Raw genomic sequence first — 17,558 nt, forward strand, 5'->3', positions numbered from 1 at the left:
TCTCTCAATTTTAAGTTGGTACTTGCATAGACGTATTTCGGTGCCACTTTCAAATTTTAAATCCTTAGATTCCCGTGGCGAATAAGATTTTCTCCTAATTTAAATATAAAATTTGTTCGCTATCGATCCGCTCCTATTGACTGCAGTCAAGTCTCCAATCTAGTCCTTCGCTGAGATGATAATCAGATGTATTTTAACCGTCTGCCTCCTCTATGCGGCACTTTTGACCTTTGCCGAGGCATTTGAAAATGGTTTGTTTTTGTTTGGCATTTTCATACTTTTTCCTGATTTATTACTTTTTCGTAGAAGCAGTGCAGACTCTGCTAAATAACAGGTGTCCGGGAATTTATTGTGGACGTCAGCAACTGCCTGATGGAAACTGGAGCCAGTGCGGCGCCTGTCCGAGAGGCTTCAGGGCAAACACCTCTTCGTCTGCATGTGTACCCTGTAACAGCAACCCAACGCTGTACGACTGGATGTATTTAGGATTCATGGCGCTGCTCCCTTTGACCCTGCACTGGTACTACATAGACTCCTACTTGCAGTCAAGGTGCGTCTCTTTTTAAAAGAAAATTTTGTTACACTTTTAATTGGAACAATTTTTCAGACTTTTCATCCACCAGCAAAATGACGGGCCGAGTTTCACAAAGGTGTCCCTTTCATTTCACGCAGCAGCCTTTGTTGAAGTTTTGCTGTCTGTGATATTGACGCTACTACTGATGGAGCCAAAGGGCTCTTTAAATGTCCATTCGTGTCCGTCGTTTCACCTCTCGGATTGGTATACATTGCTGCACAACCCCAGCCCTGACTATAGATACACATTGCATTGCACTCAAGAGGCTGCTTATCCATTGTAAGGTCATTTCAATTTTTTAAATGTTTAATTAAAAATTAATTTATCAGGTACTCGATGGTGTTTGTATTTTATGCTCTCTGCGTGGTAGTCATGATGTCGATCCGGCCCTTCCTCGTGTGGTTCGTCATTCCCTCCCCTAGCAAAAGGTCAAAGCCAACTTTGCCGCTGCCGCTTCCAAGCCATGGAAAAGCCACCATTTACTCAGCACTCTACTTTCTGCCCATTCTTGCACTACTTCATGCTCTCCTGGCTGGCTTAATTTGTAAGTTTTTTTTTTAATTACCAATATTCATAATACTCTGAGATATTTTCTGGATTTTAGACTATTCCTTTCCCCACGTTATGATAGTCGTTTCTCTCATCTCCAGCGCAGTTCATTTTGCTTGCAAAGAGGATCAGGTGTGGCATTAAAAAATCAATACTTTAATTCAGTTTTAATATTTTTTTTTTACAGTCGGCAAAAAAGCTCTTTAAGTCGACGGTATCGAACATCCGGAACATGGTCATCCTATTAGGTCACTGGCTCTTGCACGCTTACGGAATTTCCTGCATCATTCCAGTGAGCGAAGTGGCAACGCACTGGCCTGTGTTTCTGCTTGTGCCCCTGCCCGCTCTCTTCTACATCCTCACAGCCAAGTTCACGGACCCAAAAAAAGTGCACAGTGACTGATCCAGGTGGGAGCCGGCAAGGTCTGTTTCCATGAGACACAATGAGGCTTGCTGGTCGGGTGAGCCTCAGTTGGTGTCTGTGTCAGTGTTCTAAGGTACAGCAATTTCTTTTATTTTTATGTTATTTTAATTGTAGAAGACTAATCAGCGGAGATTTTTTTACTTGTAGTTGGAATTTAGCCTGATGTGGGCTGAATGTAGTTTTAAGTTTCTATTAATTTTGAATTTGTTCATTTTCTGAACACTGAGGAAGCAGAGCTAGACGGCATTAGAAACTGGCTGTGATTTAAAATTTAAGGGACAGTTTGCTTCGTAAAATGCATTTAATTATTGACTATCTCTCAATTTGCACCCTGGAACAAACTCAAATAATTACTCGCTGTTGACTAATCAAATTAAACAAAGATATTTTTATAATACAAGAATTGCATATTTTTTATTATTAATTGGCACAAGAAACCAGTTGAACTGAAAACCCACCCCTGTTTATTTAATTTTTCTAAAAAAATTCAAGTTCAGCAATCTCTGTCCCTCGACTTGCTTCTGCGTCTGTCCTTGCTTTTTTTGCGACCTTGGCGCTCCGTCCTTCGGCAGTCCCTGTCTTGACTGCGGCTCCTGCACCTGCTTCTTCCTCTCTGCTTGCTTCCACCCCGTCTACGAGGGCTGCAGCAACGTCTCCTCTCACATCCATTTTGATTCCCACCTTGGTTGTTGCCTTGTCCATTATTATTGCTTCCAGAGCCTTGATCACCACTGTTTCCATCTTCATTGTTGCCATTTCCATTGTTACCACTCCCATTATTTCCATTACTGCCGTTTCCATTGTTGTTGGGCCTCCCATTATTTCCATTTCCATTGTTGTTTGGCCGCCCATTGTTGCCATTTCCACTGTTTCCATTATTGCCGTTCCCATTTCCATTGTTATTGGGCCTCTCATTGTTTCCATTTCCATTGTTGTTAGGTCGCCCATTGCTACCGCTTCCACTGTTGTTGGGTTGTCCATTATTTTGATTTCCATTTCCACCATTGTTAGGACGATTATTTTGGTCATCATAATAATCGTAGTCTCCATTCATTCCTTGATTATTCTGATTGTTACCAGGCCGCCCACCGGATCCATTTCCATTATTGTTGGGCCGTCCATTGTTTCCATTGTTGTTGGGTCGCCCATTGTTACCATTTCCATTATTTGAGTCTCCATTGTTACTTGGAGAACTGTCATAATTGTCATAATCGCCACCTTGATTTTGGTTATTCGGGGGTTGAGTAGTTGTAGATGTCTGATTATTCCTCACCGGAGGTCTGGGACGGGGTCGGTTTTGCTGAGGCGCGGCGAGGACCGCTGTTAAGCTCAGTACAGTGACTAATACCACCAAGACCTAAAACGATTTAATTTTTCATATTAAGGCTGATTAAATTAATAATTAATATAAATTTTTAAAAAGCTACTTAGATATTATTTTGATTTACGCGATGGAAACTTATTTTATAAATTATAATTGAAACTGACCTGTATTGAGGTTCTGGTCCTGAACACCATGGTTTATTAGTTGAAGAAAATCAATGAGTGAAATTTTTATCTCCACACTGCTTTGCACTTTCTGGGCTCCTGTGACAAAGCAAATTATTGAGGTTCGCCTTTTATAGTTTCCCTCCAAGGTTGCGAGCAAAAATGTGCAAATAATCCTGAAGTACACTTCTTCTTAAATGTTGGCATTTTTAAATATTATAATGGATGGGAACGTAAACTATGAGATCAGCATCCTTTATTTTATTGCAATTTCAAAGGGCTCCATGCTGAAAGATAAAAAATTTACGCCGCGGAATAAGAATGACTGCATATAATCACCTGCACAAATAATAAAGTTCAAACTTTGTAATTTAAAATGATTAATTTAAAAGCAAATATTTTTGTTAAAAGAGTTTTTTTTTATAAAATTCTTAATTAAATTAATATACAATTATAGACGTCAATTGACGTCAAGCCCTTCGAATTTTTGCTGTCTTTGGGGTCGATGGACGGCAGACGGAAAACGTGTCGCTCGCGTTATTACTTCCCTAATGCCTTGCATGTGTTATAAAGCCTGCTCTTTTTAACTCATTGTGGATCACCTGGAAACTAAATCTGCCTGAGGCGGAGCAGGGACTGGTCTGCAGTATCGGCGGTTATCCACGGCCCTTGCTCCCAAGAAAGCCGGCCGCTTGCTTATAAAAGCTTGCGATGTGATGGTCAAGGTTTAGTTAGTTAGCAAATCTTACCAGGAGCGGCTGTAATGGAGACCAGAAAGGTTTGTTGTCGCTTTCAATTCGTGAATGTTTTTATTTTTCATTTTCTTTCTTTTGAAATGTCAGGTCTCGTTTTTGTGCTTAATCGCCTTGCTGGGGTGCACCGCAGCCTTCCCATCCGAAGCAAAAAAAGACGAGGTTAAAGAAAAGGAGCCACAAAATGAAGCCATCGAAGGGACGACGGTTGAATACGAGAGCCAGACAGCGGCGGCCGAGGCGGACGCACCACTGGGGGTGAGGCTGCAGCAGGGTTATTACGGTGGAAAACCGCAGGGTGGTTCTTATCCTCCTCAAAATCAGGGTGGGTATCCCAGTCAGGGCAGCCATCAACAGGGTGGAAAGCCAGGAGGAGTTTATCCTCAGGGCGGAGGTCACAACCAAGGTCAAGGCAGCTACCCTGGAAATCAGAAGCCCGGTGGTGCTCACAATCAGGGATACCCTTCAAATCAAGGAGGCCAACACAACCAGGGCTACCCGCAGGGTGGAGATCAGGGACATTACCCTGCAAACCAAAAACCCGGCCAGGGCTATCCTCAGGGTCAGGGTGGACACAATCAGGGTTATCCTCAGGGTCAGGGTGGACATAACCAGGGCTATCCTCAAGGGTCTGGCAACCAGAAGCCAGGTGGCGTTCATAATCAGGGTTATCCGCAGGGTCAGGGTGGGCATAATCAGGGCTATCCTCAGGGTCAGGGTGGACACAATCAGGGTTATCCTCAGGGTCAGGGTGGACATAACCAGGGCTACCCTCAAGGGCCTGGCAACCAGAAGCCAGGTGGCGTCCATAATCAGGGCTACCCTCAAGGACAAGGAGGTCACAACCAAGGACAAAGACCGACTGGCAGCTACGGATCGAATGCGCACGGCGGCTACGGCGATAATTTGGCTTTTGAGAATGGCCACGAACACGGCTTTCTTGGTAACCGGATAAAGGAAGAAGAAACGACCAGCGCCAAAATCCCCATCCCTGATGCTGACAAACCAACGGCCAGCACAGCGGCACCTGCAAAATCTAGTACGACTGTAGCCACAAAAATTGAGGACAAAATCAAGTTTCAGTAAGAAATGAAAGTGTAATATTTGTATTTTAAAAGCTTCAAATTTATTAGTATTATGTAATCTAAATTATTAAAAAATAATTATCAAGTACACCATTGTTTATTTGCATTAACCTTTTCATGTTTAATTTTTGGTTACCGAATTTTATTTAAAATATAAAACATTGAAAGTAAAAGATAAAATTTGCAATTATTGCAGCTGAGGAGAAGGAATTTAAATTTTGGGAAATATAAATTTTTTTATACAGGAATAATAAATATAAGACCAGAGAGCGTGCAAATCAATTAAATCTGTACTCCACCAGCTCATACCAACTAAATAGAAACCAATGTTCTGACCTTTCCCAATAAATAATCTCATCTCACAGCACCGGGAGTTTTCCTCTCATTATAGTGTTGACTCTGTATTCAATTATTAAATTGTTCAAATGTTGCTTCTATTTAATAATATAAATATTCATTGAAGATTTAAATTCTCATAATTAAATAAGTTAACCTCCTGGAAACTAAACTGCCCGAGGCGGAACAGGGACTGGTCTGCAGAATGAATAGAATGATTGGTGATTATCCACGGCCTTTTCTCCTGGGAAAATCATATGAAAGCTGTAATGTAGATTTTTTAATCACATCTATTTTTATTCATGATTTCCATATAATTATAAATAAATCAGAATAATTATTATAAATCTTATAAATAATTGAATAAAATTGCACGTAAAGCAAGTGGAGGGAGTATGCAACCGGCACATTATAACGGTTTCGCGGGTTGCATTTAATACCCAAGGTAAAGTGATTTTATCAGTTTTTGCGAGTCTACATTTTATCTTTTTCCAGTATAAATTTCTCACGGAAAATCATAGCGCCTTGTATTGCTTCATAGGTAGATAGCATCTTGAATATATCAAAATGACGCATCGAGGGATAAATAAAACTGACAAGGGCAACGCGTGCCGCCTTTCCCAAGCACCGCCTTGACGATGAGCGGTCCCGTTTCTTTTTGTTTGTCTGGGTGCGTCCATTTACTAAATTGCATTTACGCACTGACCGCATCATGGCAGACAATGTCAGCGTAACCTCGGATTATTGCAGCTGAGGGGCAGGACGTGGAGTTTTATGACATAATTTCTAACTAATTGTTTATCAATATTCTAATGTTAATGTGTATTTATAACAATTTTGAAAGATAAAAAAAAAAACAATTTAAAAAGGTTTATAATTAAACACTTTTTTTTAAATTTGTTCAAGAATTTAACGATTGAGGGTTGATTATTCATGGTGTTTGAGGAAGATATTATTATTATTTTTTAGAACAATAAAAAAATTTACACCTTTTTTGTAAATTTATACTTCCTTTCAAATTGATATTAAAGTAATAAAAATTCGAGAAAATTGGCCCTAGGATAAAAATTTCATTCTAGTGTATCGTAGTATATAAAAAAGTGAATGACCGAGGTAATTGTTATTTAAAAAATATCAATTTAGTAATAACAGGGCACTCGTATATTCTTGGCTGAGATCCGCCCCTGGAATATATCTTGCTTGCGCTCTTTCTCACACTCCACCCCAAACCTTCCGTCTCGCCCAAATGACAGAGTCATTGGGCACCGAAACGCCATGGAGCACTGGCTGATGCACAAAGCCGCTCTGGCTCTCGGCATCTCGGCGGAAAGCAGCCTCTTCTTCCGGCTCTACGCCCTCTCCATTTTCGTCCTCATCTCCGTCTCTTCCATCCACGTGCTGCACTTGTCCGGTTTAGCCTCGTTGATCGAAAACAGGGCGCAGAATATCAGCGTCTCCGTGGCCTACCTGTTCGACGTGCTCGCACGCTCGGCCAGAGTAATCAGCTACGTCATAATGCACCTGCTTTCGTACAGGTAATAACGAAATAAAATATTGAATAGGTGTGTGTTTAACCCTTTCACTTGCAATTGATAGAACAGTAATCAGTTTTTTAATCACATTTTAACTTATCCCATGAATACCAGTTAATTGTAAAATGGACAGTAAAAGAAAAAAATATAAGTTATGATTAAAATTGTTACTTTTATTTCCATGAAAACTAGACATTACAACTGATAATTTATTTGAGTAAGACGTGTAGGAATCGTTGTTTTATTTTCTAGCTTATGCAACCTGTTGGACATCTTTGTGTCGCGGGTTGCATTTTCGATTTTATGTAGGCTGAAATTCTTCGATTCAATTAATTAAAATTAAAAGTGTTTTTCTAGGCACGAAAAATCATTTCAAAATGTTCACAAAGAGTTGTGCGAGTTGCGTTGGCGCCTCAGTGGTCGTGCCAATGTAAGCAACCACGTCACCCTTTTCTTCGTCCTCGGCTTCACCCTTGTGCGAATCGTGTCCACCTTGTACCGGCTCATCATCACTGAGGGCACCCTTCTCAACTTCCCTTACCACTTCAAATTTGTATTCAACGTCGTCATGGAGCTGCAGCTCTACTGCTTGCTGGCCGAGTTGGACCAGAGCTTCGACGCCATCAACGCCAAACTGGCGCAGCTCGGGAAAAAAATCCCCAACAATGCGCTCACACTTTGCGGAAACGTCTTTGTCGACAAATGGAAATTGCCACAGACTGTAGAGTATATTGGAGTGCATAGGTATTTTAATTAAATAATTATTATTTTTTATATAAAAAATTAAACAGATTTTATCTAGATTTTTTTTGCATTTTTTTAATGTTATTTGAATACGTCGTATGATAAGGATAAATTTTAATTCAACTAGGTCATCCCTGATTTCGTACTCCATGGCCGTTCGGAATTTGCGTCGGGTGCATTCGTCCCTGAGCGACATCATGCGTCGCATCAACAGTCTCTTCGGCGTGCGACTCTTGGTTGACATCACAGCCCAGTTAACTGCCCTCATGCTTCGACTGAAAATGATCATCACGTGGCTCTTCGACGGGCTCAACACCTCGGTGGAAAATAGCGACACCAACTCGATTCAAATCGGTCTAGAGCGAGCACTCTCGGCCTTCATCGTCTGTCCAATCCACGTGGGGACCGTTTTCGCCGTTGTCTTCTTTTGTTCAAGGACTATTAAAAAAGTTATTATTTAATATCATTTTAATAAATTTTTAGTGATTGTTTTTCTTATCTTTAAGGCAGAGCAAACTACGATTGAGTTGCATAAGCTGTTGAACTACAGTGTGGACAAAGAAGGCCGAGATGAAGTAAATTTTTTAATCTCGCAATGAATATTTCTGCTAAGGTGTAAAAATTTCAGTTGCAGATTTTTGCTATGCAGCTGCTGCAGAACAAGGCGCAGTTCACAGCTGCTGGCGTTTTCCCACTCGATTTCACTTTGCTTTACTCGGTATTTCGTTGAGAAATTATATCAAATTTTTTATTTTTAATTAAATTTGTCTTAATTTTTAGTTCATGGGCGTGATAACAACATATCTTGTCATCTTAATTCAGTTCGGAGCTTCATTGCCAAGGCACCCGACCCAACTAATGGATAAAAATTTATGCGTCAATGGAACTCTCATTTAGTTGCAAAATAAATGTTCATTTGTTAAGATTTAAAGAAGAGTAAAGTGTAAATCCGTTTTAACCGGTAATTGTAAAATAAAAATGGAAAATCTAAATTTATATAGAAAAAAATCCAAGCATTTTCGTGATTTCATATAACAAAAAGATAAATATTTTTTTGCGAAATCTTCACGAACTGTATTAAAATATTGAAAAAAATAAAATGTTATTTGTTATTTGTGTGCCTGAAAATTCCCGTTAAATAAATTTAAATAAGAAGTTAGTCAAATGTTCTCCCACTACATAAATTATCTTCGCAATAATTATTTCAAATAATATAATATAATCGAGAGTGCATAACTCTTCGTCACTGCAAATTTTCTTAAAGCAGGCAATCTCTTGAGGGAGAGATTTTTGAAATAAGAAGGAATTTAATTAATTTAATTTGTAATTTTAATGCAAATTCAAGTTATTCACACTGTTTTAGAAAATTTAGATTTAAAGGGTGCTTAAAGGAGGCAACCGGACAAAAAAAATTTACTTTCATACAGCCGCTGAGTCGTGCAAATTGTGATTATTTTATTTAATCTACTGACGCTACTTTTACTTAATTTAGCTAAAAATTCAAGTTTTTCACGCTGTTTAGAACTTTTTATGCAGCTGGAAAAATATAAACTCAATATAATAAAATCCTTCTTTATTCTCTGGCTGCCGTCGCTCGACGAATCATGCTTTTAATTCCATCCCAAGTTTCCGTCACAACAGGGATGATATCAGACGCGGGAGGGTTGAAACCACCCGTACCTCCTCCAGGTAGCTCCCAAGTGTACGAGTAAGGGACGTTGGCCACCCCTAATGCAAAGTCGTCTGCTGCACCAAACTGCGGGTCTTTAAATCCAAAGGTTGACGATTATTTTATCATAACATTTTAGGCGTTAATTTAAGTTACAAAGTAGTCCTGCAGAGGTGCCTGTTGTGTACTCCATGCCGCGGTGCGCAAAAACGGCGGCGGCTGCCTCTTTTCCAGTGGCGTGCTTTAGTTAAAATTATTCATGTTTGAATGCAGTTGCAATTATGATTACAATTATTATTAATTAAAAAAACTCACCAACTCAGCAGCATTAGGTGGTGGATCAGTGGTATATCCCCAGGGATAAACTATTAACTAAAAATTCGTAAAATAGAATAAACCAAAATAATTCTGGTTTTTGATAATACCAACCTCTCCATAGCTGTGTATAGCGAGGTAAATGGCAATGTTTCCCGACTGCGCCAGTAATTGATTTCCCACGGCCCTGCTCTCTTTTTCGCTGAATGGACCCGTGCCAGGGTAGGTTAAACTGCAAGGATCGGACACGTTCTCACCTTTGCAAAAAATAAGAACACTTTAGTTTTTTATTATTTAAATTTTACCTCCCCAGTAAAAGTCGTAATTCCGATTTGGATCAACTCCGAGGCATGGTGAAGGAAAGTTAATTTTGCGATTCTTCCTCCAAAATCTGTCCTTTTAAAAAGAAAAAAAAACAGTAAATTTCAACAGTTAATTATGAAGATGATCTAGAAAGAATAATTTTTTTTTTAAATTCTGTGCAATTGATTTTTACTCTTACTTTTTCAAATGAGTAGACGTATCCGTCTGGATTTGCCACCGGCACTATCCACCAGTCGGCCAAATCCAGCAGCTCTTTATTCACGTTGTAATTATCCAAAAGTTCCATTATGGTTTTCAAGCAGACGGGCGGCGCCATCCACTCTCTAGCGTGCAGGGCGCAGTCCATCATCACCATTCTTTTTCCCGGTCCATTAGAAAGATGTAAAGCTCGGATTTGTCTCCCTTGAAAAGTCGTCTCCAAATCAACGACTGCGGTCAAATTTGGGTAGGCAGAATGCATTTCGTCAATATACGCTTGAATCTATTAGTATATCAATATCAGTATTAAATATTATGTTATTGAATAAAAAAAAATATACTTCAGCAAACTCCATAAATCTTTCAAACGTTATATTTCTTGAATTTGTCTCACGCGTAATCGATTTCAAAAACTCGTGCTCTTTTATTTCTTTAGAGACGGTGCTGAAAAAATTTAATTAGCTTTCATATTAATATTTTTTTAATTAAATTGTTTATTACGGGCCAACATCGTCAATAAAAATTGAGAATTCAATATCCAATTTAATCAGTTTTTTCGTCAAGTCACTTAGTTCATCTCCCGACACCATTACCAAATTGTCATTGCCAAGGCGCGGTCGCGACCAAAAGTCAAATCTCGGGTCATGCTCTAATTCAGCGAAGGCTTCAAAATAATCCATTTCGACTGGTCCCACACGAAGAACTTTGTATCTGTATGAAAAACTTATAATCTACCATTTTTTTATAGAAATTTGTTCTTACCCATTGTATGTTTTATAAGTTAAAACAGAAGGGGCGAAAAAAGCCAATAACAAAGCTACTTTCCACGACTCCATCATAGCAAATTATCTTTCTGCCTCATCAAATTTAACCGCTGAAATCTCACTAGAATACTGCGAGATAAAAAAATCAAAATATTTTTTGAGATTAAATGATCCTTACAAAACATCCATTTTCACAGCTTGAGTATATTAGATAAAAAAAAGATTGTGTATAAGCTCTCCGTTTTATAAAAATTATAAAACCGCACCATATAATTCTGAAACACACACCCCAGTGCTGGTTTAAATTTATTTTCCTTTTCAAATTTCAGTTATTTTTCTCAAATTAAAAAAAAACCAAAAAAACAGTGAAAATCTTTTTATCAATATCAGAAAAAGATAAGTGATAAACAAAGACAAGTCTTTATTAATCATGCGTCCATAGCTCAACAACTTTGCCTCCGTTTAACTTCCTTGACTTTTCTTGCAACAATGAAGAAGCTCATCAGTTTTATATTTCTAATATCTCTCGTTTTTGTGGATTCAAAGTCATATGAAGGGTAACAACAACTCTTTTAGGAAATTTAGAATTTGCTTGAATTGGAAGTATTAAAGTTACCAGGTTTACCAAACTGCACCGTTAACATGGGAAAGCTTGAAACTGATTCACGACAATGTGCTCAGAAATTCCATTTATCAAATTTGGAACGAGCCAAAGGTAGGTTTGCCTGCGCAAATAGTGGCCTGTTGCCAGCATTCAGGAAAAGAACTGGCCAATTTACTGGAGTCAATGGACTTACGCCCTCAGCTGCTTGTGGATAACATCGAAAGGTGAGAGACGGATATTTAAATTTATATAATTAATTTTAGAATTTTAGGATTTTCCAACAAGAGAGAGAACAAATTGACCTTATTCGAAAGAGAGATGAATTCAGCACAAGTCGAAATGTCACCTTTGAAAGATTTATGGATTATGACGAAGTAAGAATTTAATTTTTATTGTACATTATTTTAAATGAAAAAGTTAAATTTATTCAGATTTCACTTTATTTGACTGAAGTAGCCGCCACTTATCCAGAAATCGCTCAACTCGCATCAATCGGGACAAGCTACGAGGGTCGGCAGCAAAATTTATTGAAGTTATCGAATGGAAACGGGGTGCCGAAAATTGGCATTTTCATTGACGCAGGAATTCACGCAGCAGAGTGGCTCGGGCCCTCCGTGGCTCTCAACACAATTTTTCAACTTACGGCCAACTCGAGCGCCAATCAAGTCTTTTTGGACATGGCCGACTGGTACATTTTGCCTGTGGCCAATCCAGACGGATACGTCTTTTCTTGGACAGAGGTTGTTGCAATTTTGAAAATTTAAATAATTGTACTTAAATGAAACAAAATTTAGGACCGATTATGGAGAAAAACGCGCCGGCCCAATGAGGGATCCGACTGCGTTGGAGCAGATCCTAATAGGAATTTTGATAACCACTGGGGAGGTAAAATTTTTAATTTCTGCATAAATTGTTAATTTAGGCTTTTAAATCAAAAAATCTTAATTTATTTTTAAGAGGGTGGTGAGACTGATCCTTGTTTGTGGAATTACCCTGGCCCAAACGTTTATTCCGAAATCGAATCAAAGAACATCGCAGACTACTTGCTCAGCTTAAAAGGAGACTTGCATTTGTACATAGCTACACACTCATATGGACAGGTTTCACTCTTGACCATTTTCTGTAAAGAGAAGCGAAATTAATTTCAAATTGTTAGCTTTTGCTGCACCCATACGGTTACACCACATCGGAAGTGCCTCCAAATTACAACGAAATGGTAAAATGTCTTTTTGTTTCGTCTTTTCTTCCAAAATTTGCAATAATTTTGTTTTTAGTACTCTGCCGCTAATTTGACTGCCTCAGTTTTGGAGTCTGTGAGAGGGACAGAGTACACATTCGGCAGCAGTGGAGTGGTCCTTTGTAAGCAATTGCGAAACAGCATCTAGACTTTTGATTCTCATCATCTTATTTTTTTATCTCGCTTCAGACCTCGCGTTTGGAAATACCCAAGACTTTGCCTACGAGGCGGCCGGCGCTCGGTTCTCATACACATGGGAACTTCCCGCCGGTGGACCAAATGGAAATGATCCTCCAGCGACGGACATCAAACCTGTCGTTGAGGAAACTTGGGCAGCATATCAAGCTTTGATCCAACGCGTTTATGACACAGTGTATCCCAATTAAAATAAACTAATTGGCAGAAAATTAATTTTTTGATAGAGTTTTTTTCTTTTTTCCGTTACATACAAACGTGAAATTACTATCGGAGATATAATAGAAATTGTGTTTATTTTACTTCTTGCAATTGCAAAGTGATGGTATTTTAATATAAAATTGATCAAATCGAGAAGATAAGATTAGGTGTATTGCTAAGTTTCAAGTTTTTAGCTGCTCGTCAGGCTACCTAATGTCTCTCGCTCGTTTTTTTTTTTTTAATTTGTTTTTAACATTAAAATCTAATCGGTGCGCTAAGATGAAAGGATGTGCAGCGCTGCTCTTGTTGGCCACCTTTTTTGCCAATTCTGTGGCTTCAAAATCTTACGAGGGGTGCGTAAAATTTCTCACTTCAATAACGTTTCTATGCATTTCCAAATTTCAACACAGATTTATTTTAGATGGCAGGCTTACCAGACGAAGCCTTTGGACAAACTCGCCTTGATGGGTATTCAGAGAAATGTCCTGTCGAATTCCAAATTTCAAATATGGAGGCAGCCGCAGCTGAATAGGCCAGCAGAAATTTTAGTTTGCCCGAAAAATCGTGCCCAACTGTTGAAGATCTTGAAAAAAATTGGGATAAAAGCACATCTTTACATCAATGACGTGGAAAAGTGGGTTTGGAATATAATTTTTTTTAATATAATCATTATTTTGTAATATTGCAGAGTTTTACGTAAAGAAAGGCAAGCGATTGATAATATCAAAAAAAGAGAAAAATATGGCTTAGTTTATAATGTTACTTTTGATAGGTACATGAATTTTGATGAGGTATTTTTAAAGATTTTGGAAAAATTTAAATTATTCTCATTGGAACACGTGAAATTTCAGATCACTGAATATGTAAATGAGGTTGCATCGAAATTCCCTTCAATCGCCTCGGTTGAAACAATAGGTACCAGTTTTGAGGGCCGACCACAAACCGTTCTAAAACTTTCCAGTGGAAACAGTACAAGTAAAATTGGAGTTTTCGTGGACGCAGCAATTCACGCCGCTGAGTGGCTTGGTCCGGCCGTGGCGCTCAACGCAATTCACCAACTCACGGAGAACCAAGCGGCCAACCAGGACTATCTGGACATGGCAGACTGGTACATTCTGCCAGTGGCCAACCCTGACGGGTATGTCTTCTCATGGGAACAGGCAAGTGAACTTTTATAATATTTTAAATAATTATGCAACTCGCGCTGATCTGATGCGGTACAGGTTGCATACCCAGTCAATAAAAGGGGGTTCTTTCTCATATAGGATCGCCTGTGGAGAAAAACAAGGCGACCGAACGAAGGCTCCAGTTGCTTTGGCGCAGATCCGAACAGGAATTTCAATATCCATTGGGGAGGTAAGGGAGGTTGAATATGAAATGTGAGATATAAGCGTCATATCAAATTCTAATTTGGTTTTTTTTTTGTCAAAGAGGGAGGAGAGAGAGATGCGTGTGTGTGGAACTGTCCTGGGCCCAATGTTTATTCAGAGATCGAATCAAAGAACATGGCTGACTTCTTGATTGAAAAAGGTCTGACAGGTGTTATTGATTTGTACATGACCCTACACACCGATGGACAAGTAAATGTTTTGCATTAAATTGTTTCCGAAATTTAGAAATTGAATAAAATTTCTAGGTTCTTTTGCATCCGTACGGATATTCAACAGATATTCCTCCAAATTCTGGTGATATTGTAAGTCTCAACTTGTGATAAAACTTAATTAATCTTTTATATTAAATTCAATTGTGATACTTTTACCTCTCAATAGATTTCATCTGGTGACTTAGCAGTGAAAGCCTTAGAGTCGGTTCGAGGGACGAAGTATACCGTTGGAAGCATTGCCAATATTATGTGTTCGTTCATAAATTCTTTTGTAAAAAAACATAAAATTAATTAAAAATCGTCTTAGATTTGGCGTACGGCAATAGTCAAGACTTTGCCTACGATGAGGCTGAAATTCCTTTTGCCTACACTTGGGAGCTTCCAGGGGGCGGCGAAAACGGTCATGACCCTCCTCCCTCTGAAATAAAACCAGTCGTTACAGAAACGTGGGAAGGCTTTAAAGCAATGGTCCGCAATGTTTACAATATTCGCAAAAAAATATAAAAAGACACCTTATAGTTCAATTGAGAAAAAGCATTTTTTTCAATACAATTCGCGGTGTATTTTAAGTTAGATTTACTAATTACTACAAGGAATTCACAAGATTGAACTTGATCAAAATTTGTTTTTGAAAAAGCCAAATTTTTTCTAGATGATTTTTTATCAAAGCAGGTTTCATAAAAACAATAGAAAAATACACTTCTAAAATGAAGGAGATTAATAGATTTTTTTCCATTTCCAAATTACCATTAATATTGCTTTTTTGTGATTGCAAAAGTCACAAATGATTGCTTTTTCGATCTTGCCCAACTTTGCCGTAGCGGCACTTGAAAAAATGTATGCAGTCACGTTGTGTGTTATCAATCAGACACACTGCTGATTAGTATGAAAATTAGAGTCCGAGCGGCGCTCTCCGCTTTTTAATCAGTGTTCAAACGGACTAATCAGACTGTGCTGCTTTCAAAGCACTTGAAAAATTTCTTGCGTTTATATACAAACAACAATATAACATGAAATGTGTCCCCTTTCATTATAAAAGACGCCGATCAACTTTGGAATTCAGATATTGCTGTCGCCGACAATAATATCAAAACATGCGGCTGCATCTCACGTTTGGGGCACTTTTGGTGCTTGCATTTGCAACTGCAACCGCCACTCGCAAGTCTTATTCATGGTACATATTTAATTTTTTTTACTAAAATTTTATAACCAAAATTTCAATTAATATCATATTGTAGTTACAAAGTGATTCAGACAAAAACCTTGGATGTGGAAGATGTCCTCAAGGTCGCTCCATTTGAGCACCGACCAGAGTTCAATTTCTGGAGCCAACCCAGGGTGGGAAGAGCTGCAGAAATCATGGTCGCCCCTGAACACGAAGCTCTGGTCACGAGAATTTTGCGCCGCTTGAAATTGAACCCCACTGTAGTCATTGAAGACGTAGAAAAGTAATTTTGAACAATTAAATGAACCAAACTTGTAATGAATATTTAATCAAAAGGGTTGTTCAATCAGAACGGGATCATATCGACATGATCAAGTCGAGTGAAGGCAAAAGTGGAAAAGCAGTTTCCTTTGACCGGTACATGACCTTTGACGAGGTATAATTCATACAAATTTTATTGAAGAAAAAAATTATAAATTGTCAGTAAAAGATTCAAGTCTACCTGGACGAGTTGGTGGCCGCTTTCCCTACACTGGCCTCGGTGATTGAAATCGGACAGTCCACTGAGGGTCGCCCTTTGCGCGTCCTCAAGATTTCCAACGGCCCCGGCAAAAAGGCCCTGTTTACCGACGCGGCCATCCACGCTCGCGAGTGGATCGCCCCACCTGTTGCTCTGAAAATCGCTTTTGAATTATTGGAAAACTATGCCGCGAACCAGGCCCTAGTCGACCTCATCGACTGGTACATTTTGCCTGTGGCGAATCCTGACGGCTACGTCTACTCTTGGGATTCTGTGAGTTTAATTGAAAAGAAAAAATTTGAATTGATAAAAATTAACAGGATCGTTACTGGAGGAAAACACGTAGTGTCAATCCGGGTTCCACTTGTATTGGCACAGATCCCAACAGGAATTTCGATTTCCACTGGGGCGGTAAATAAAAATTTTAGCTTGACCAATCTCTAATTCTTTGTTATAACAATTATTTTTCACTATAGAGGAAACTGGAACCGTTCCGTGCGGTGAGACTTGGCCCAACACGAGACCGTTTTCGGAACCTGAAACTGCAGCCATGAGCGTTTTCATCAACAATACCTTAGAAATTACCACCTATGTTGCAATCCATAGTTACGGACAGGTAAAAAATAATTTAAAAAAAAAAATAAATAAATAAAATCCATGAAATATTATTTTTCAGTTGCTTATTTTCCCTTACGGACACACAACTGAACTCCCACCGACTTTCGATGAACTGGTATAATTAATTCAAATTTTGTTTGTATTGCTAGAAAAAACTCACAGAAAAATTTTAGAATACGCACGCACTCGATGCAGCACAAGCTCTTCAAAACGTATACGGAACCGTCTATGAAGTTGGCACCGTGGCTAATGTTCTTTGTAAGAACATTGTATTAGAATATTATAGTATTTTAAATAAATAATTCTCTAGATTTCTCGTATGGAGCCTGTCGCGATTGGGCTTATGGCGCTGCTGGCCTTCCGCTCTCATACACATTTGAGCTGCCTGGAAACGGATTTGGTTTCGCGCCGCCCCCAACTGATATTCTACCCGTGGTCACTGAAACCTGGGAGGCGGTCAAGGTGATCGCACAAGCTGCTGGAAATGCTGTTCGACCATAAGATAAAAATAAAATTCAGTTCTAATAAAAAAACAAACAATGTATTTGTAACAATGTGGTCAAATAAACAACCGGGAAAAAAATAATGATTCCCTCTCTAATTTAATATTCAAATCTTATTCTTAAACCTTAACTGTATTTTTTTAATGCAATAAAAAAAT

General features: G+C 38.8%; 7 protein-coding genes across 10 annotated transcripts; 5 read left to right on the forward strand and 2 right to left on the reverse strand.

The window, feature by feature from the left end:
- Positions 1 to 7: 7 nt before the first annotated feature.
- LOC132197473 (JNK1/MAPK8-associated membrane protein) lies at positions 8 to 1,950 on the forward strand. 2 transcript variants are annotated; one of them, XM_059620779.1, is made up of 6 exons: positions 8 to 251; positions 310 to 550; positions 608 to 853; positions 904 to 1,118; positions 1,179 to 1,255; positions 1,311 to 1,950. In XM_059620779.1, exons 1-6 carry the CDS (start codon positions 176 to 178, stop codon positions 1,524 to 1,526), a joined length of 1,071 nt encoding a protein of 356 aa, XP_059476762.1. In that variant the 5' UTR covers positions 8 to 175; the 3' UTR covers positions 1,527 to 1,950. The 2 variants fall into 2 exon arrangements, with proteins under 2 accessions (XP_059476762.1, XP_059476761.1); XM_059620778.1 differs by having other exon boundaries at positions 14 to 251; positions 307 to 550.
- LOC132197474 (N66 matrix protein-like) lies at positions 1,922 to 3,574 on the reverse strand. The gene is made up of 3 exons (XM_059620780.1): positions 3,485 to 3,574; positions 3,036 to 3,134; positions 1,922 to 2,904 (listed from the first exon to the last, which is right to left on the reverse strand). The coding sequence occupies exons 2-3, from the start codon at positions 3,063 to 3,065 to the stop codon at positions 2,041 to 2,043; spliced, it is 894 nt and encodes a 297-aa protein (XP_059476763.1). The 5' UTR covers positions 3,066 to 3,134; positions 3,485 to 3,574; the 3' UTR covers positions 1,922 to 2,040.
- A 2,584-nt stretch (positions 3,575 to 6,158) lies between these two features.
- Positions 6,159 to 8,431, forward strand: LOC132197635 (putative gustatory receptor 28b). The gene is made up of 6 exons (XM_059621035.1): positions 6,159 to 6,743; positions 7,098 to 7,484; positions 7,612 to 7,933; positions 7,991 to 8,059; positions 8,113 to 8,202; positions 8,265 to 8,431. Exons 1-6 carry the CDS (start codon positions 6,484 to 6,486, stop codon positions 8,379 to 8,381), a joined length of 1,245 nt encoding a protein of 414 aa, XP_059477018.1. The 5' UTR covers positions 6,159 to 6,483; the 3' UTR covers positions 8,382 to 8,431.
- A 415-nt stretch (positions 8,432 to 8,846) lies between these two features.
- LOC132197238 (carboxypeptidase B-like) lies at positions 8,847 to 10,867 on the reverse strand. 2 transcript variants are annotated; one of them, XM_059620387.1, is made up of 9 exons: positions 10,753 to 10,867; positions 10,492 to 10,701; positions 10,332 to 10,434; positions 9,971 to 10,273; positions 9,774 to 9,864; positions 9,583 to 9,725; positions 9,469 to 9,525; positions 9,310 to 9,394; positions 8,847 to 9,248 (listed from the first exon to the last, which is right to left on the reverse strand). In XM_059620387.1, the coding sequence occupies exons 1-9, from the start codon at positions 10,827 to 10,829 to the stop codon at positions 9,058 to 9,060; spliced, it is 1,260 nt and encodes a 419-aa protein (XP_059476370.1). In that variant the 5' UTR covers positions 10,830 to 10,867; the 3' UTR covers positions 8,847 to 9,057. The 2 variants fall into 2 exon arrangements, with proteins under 2 accessions (XP_059476370.1, XP_059476371.1); XM_059620388.1 differs by having other exon boundaries at positions 9,062 to 9,248; positions 9,469 to 9,518.
- Positions 10,868 to 11,155: 288 nt separating this feature from the next.
- On the forward strand, positions 11,156 to 12,996 carry LOC132197055 (carboxypeptidase B-like). Its single transcript, XM_059620097.1, has 9 exons — positions 11,156 to 11,311; positions 11,367 to 11,582; positions 11,630 to 11,732; positions 11,790 to 12,098; positions 12,153 to 12,243; positions 12,316 to 12,458; positions 12,515 to 12,574; positions 12,633 to 12,717; positions 12,785 to 12,996. The coding sequence occupies exons 1-9, from the start codon at positions 11,244 to 11,246 to the stop codon at positions 12,979 to 12,981; spliced, it is 1,272 nt and encodes a 423-aa protein (XP_059476080.1). The 5' UTR covers positions 11,156 to 11,243; the 3' UTR covers positions 12,982 to 12,996.
- Positions 12,997 to 13,168: 172 nt separating this feature from the next.
- On the forward strand, positions 13,169 to 15,383 carry LOC132196530 (carboxypeptidase B-like). Of its 2 annotated transcripts, none has more exons than XM_059619259.1 (9): positions 13,169 to 13,344; positions 13,402 to 13,625; positions 13,680 to 13,782; positions 13,843 to 14,151; positions 14,257 to 14,347; positions 14,423 to 14,571; positions 14,628 to 14,684; positions 14,761 to 14,845; positions 14,902 to 15,383. In XM_059619259.1, exons 1-9 carry the CDS (start codon positions 13,279 to 13,281, stop codon positions 15,096 to 15,098), a joined length of 1,281 nt encoding a protein of 426 aa, XP_059475242.1. In that variant the 5' UTR covers positions 13,169 to 13,278; the 3' UTR covers positions 15,099 to 15,383. The 2 variants fall into 2 exon arrangements, with proteins under 2 accessions (XP_059475242.1, XP_059475243.1); XM_059619260.1 differs by having other exon boundaries at positions 13,209 to 13,344; positions 13,413 to 13,625.
- A 159-nt stretch (positions 15,384 to 15,542) lies between these two features.
- Positions 15,543 to 17,497, forward strand: LOC132196532 (carboxypeptidase B-like). Its single transcript, XM_059619261.1, has 9 exons — positions 15,543 to 15,768; positions 15,833 to 16,042; positions 16,096 to 16,195; positions 16,250 to 16,552; positions 16,600 to 16,690; positions 16,756 to 16,895; positions 16,956 to 17,012; positions 17,071 to 17,155; positions 17,208 to 17,497. The coding sequence occupies exons 1-9, from the start codon at positions 15,689 to 15,691 to the stop codon at positions 17,396 to 17,398; spliced, it is 1,257 nt and encodes a 418-aa protein (XP_059475244.1). The 5' UTR covers positions 15,543 to 15,688; the 3' UTR covers positions 17,399 to 17,497.
- The last annotated feature ends 61 nt before the right edge of the window (positions 17,498 to 17,558 follow it).

Source organism: Neocloeon triangulifer, unplaced genomic scaffold (genome assembly GCF_031216515.1).
Source record: "Neocloeon triangulifer isolate White Clay Creek 2 clone unplaced genomic scaffold, ASM3121651v1 ptg000012l, whole genome shotgun sequence".
Taxonomy (NCBI): Eukaryota; Metazoa; Arthropoda; class Insecta; order Ephemeroptera; family Baetidae; genus Neocloeon; species Neocloeon triangulifer.

Bases quoted from the DNA above. Each gene is read 5' to 3' on its own strand.
- LOC132197473 (XM_059620778.1), top strand. From the start codon at position 176: ATGATAATCAGATGTATTTTAACCGTCTGCCTCCTCTATGCGGCACTT. The intron at 854-903 runs GTAAGGTCATTT...TTAATTTATCAG, and splicing joins CAAGAGGCTGCTTATCCATT to GTACTCGATGGTGTTTGTAT. The intron at 1,119-1,178 runs GTAAGTTTTTTT...TCTGGATTTTAG, and splicing joins TCTCCTGGCTGGCTTAATTT to ACTATTCCTTTCCCCACGTT.
- LOC132197474 (XM_059620780.1), bottom strand. From the start codon at position 3,065: ATGGTGTTCAGGACCAGAACCTCAATACAG. The intron at 2,905-3,035 runs GTCAGTTTCAAT...AAATCGTTTTAG, and splicing joins GGACCAGAACCTCAATACAG to GTCTTGGTGGTATTAGTCAC.
- LOC132197635 (XM_059621035.1), top strand. From the start codon at position 6,484: ATGGAGCACTGGCTGATGCACAAAGCCGCTCTGGCTCTCGGCATCTCG. The intron at 7,485-7,611 runs GTATTTTAATTA...TAATTCAACTAG, and splicing joins GAGTATATTGGAGTGCATAG to GTCATCCCTGATTTCGTACT. The intron at 8,060-8,112 runs GTAAATTTTTTA...TAAAAATTTCAG, and splicing joins ACAAAGAAGGCCGAGATGAA to TTGCAGATTTTTGCTATGCA.
- LOC132197238 (XM_059620387.1), bottom strand. From the start codon at position 10,829: ATGATGGAGTCGTGGAAAGTAGCTTTGTTATTGGCTTTTTTCGCCCCT. The intron at 9,865-9,970 runs GTAAGAGTAAAA...TCTTTTTAAAAG, and splicing joins ACGTCTACTCATTTGAAAAA to GACAGATTTTGGAGGAAGAA. The intron at 9,726-9,773 runs GTAAAATTTAAA...TTTTTTGCAAAG, and splicing joins TTACGACTTTTACTGGGGAG to GTGAGAACGTGTCCGATCCT.
- LOC132197055 (XM_059620097.1), top strand. From the start codon at position 11,244: ATGAAGAAGCTCATCAGTTTTATATTTCTAATATCTCTCGTTTTTGTG. The intron at 12,575-12,632 runs GTAAAATGTCTT...TTTTGTTTTTAG, and splicing joins CTCCAAATTACAACGAAATG to TACTCTGCCGCTAATTTGAC. The intron at 12,718-12,784 runs GTAAGCAATTGC...ATCTCGCTTCAG, and splicing joins CAGCAGTGGAGTGGTCCTTT to ACCTCGCGTTTGGAAATACC.
- LOC132196530 (XM_059619259.1), top strand. From the start codon at position 13,279: ATGTGCAGCGCTGCTCTTGTTGGCCACCTTTTTTGCCAATTCTGTGGC. The intron at 14,348-14,422 runs GTAAGGGAGGTT...TTTTTGTCAAAG, and splicing joins TTTCAATATCCATTGGGGAG to AGGGAGGAGAGAGAGATGCG. The intron at 14,685-14,760 runs GTAAGTCTCAAC...ACCTCTCAATAG, and splicing joins CTCCAAATTCTGGTGATATT to ATTTCATCTGGTGACTTAGC.
- LOC132196532 (XM_059619261.1), top strand. From the start codon at position 15,689: ATGCGGCTGCATCTCACGTTTGGGGCACTTTTGGTGCTTGCATTTGCA. The intron at 15,769-15,832 runs GTACATATTTAA...ATCATATTGTAG, and splicing joins ACTCGCAAGTCTTATTCATG to TTACAAAGTGATTCAGACAA. The intron at 17,013-17,070 runs GTATAATTAATT...GAAAAATTTTAG, and splicing joins CACCGACTTTCGATGAACTG to AATACGCACGCACTCGATGC.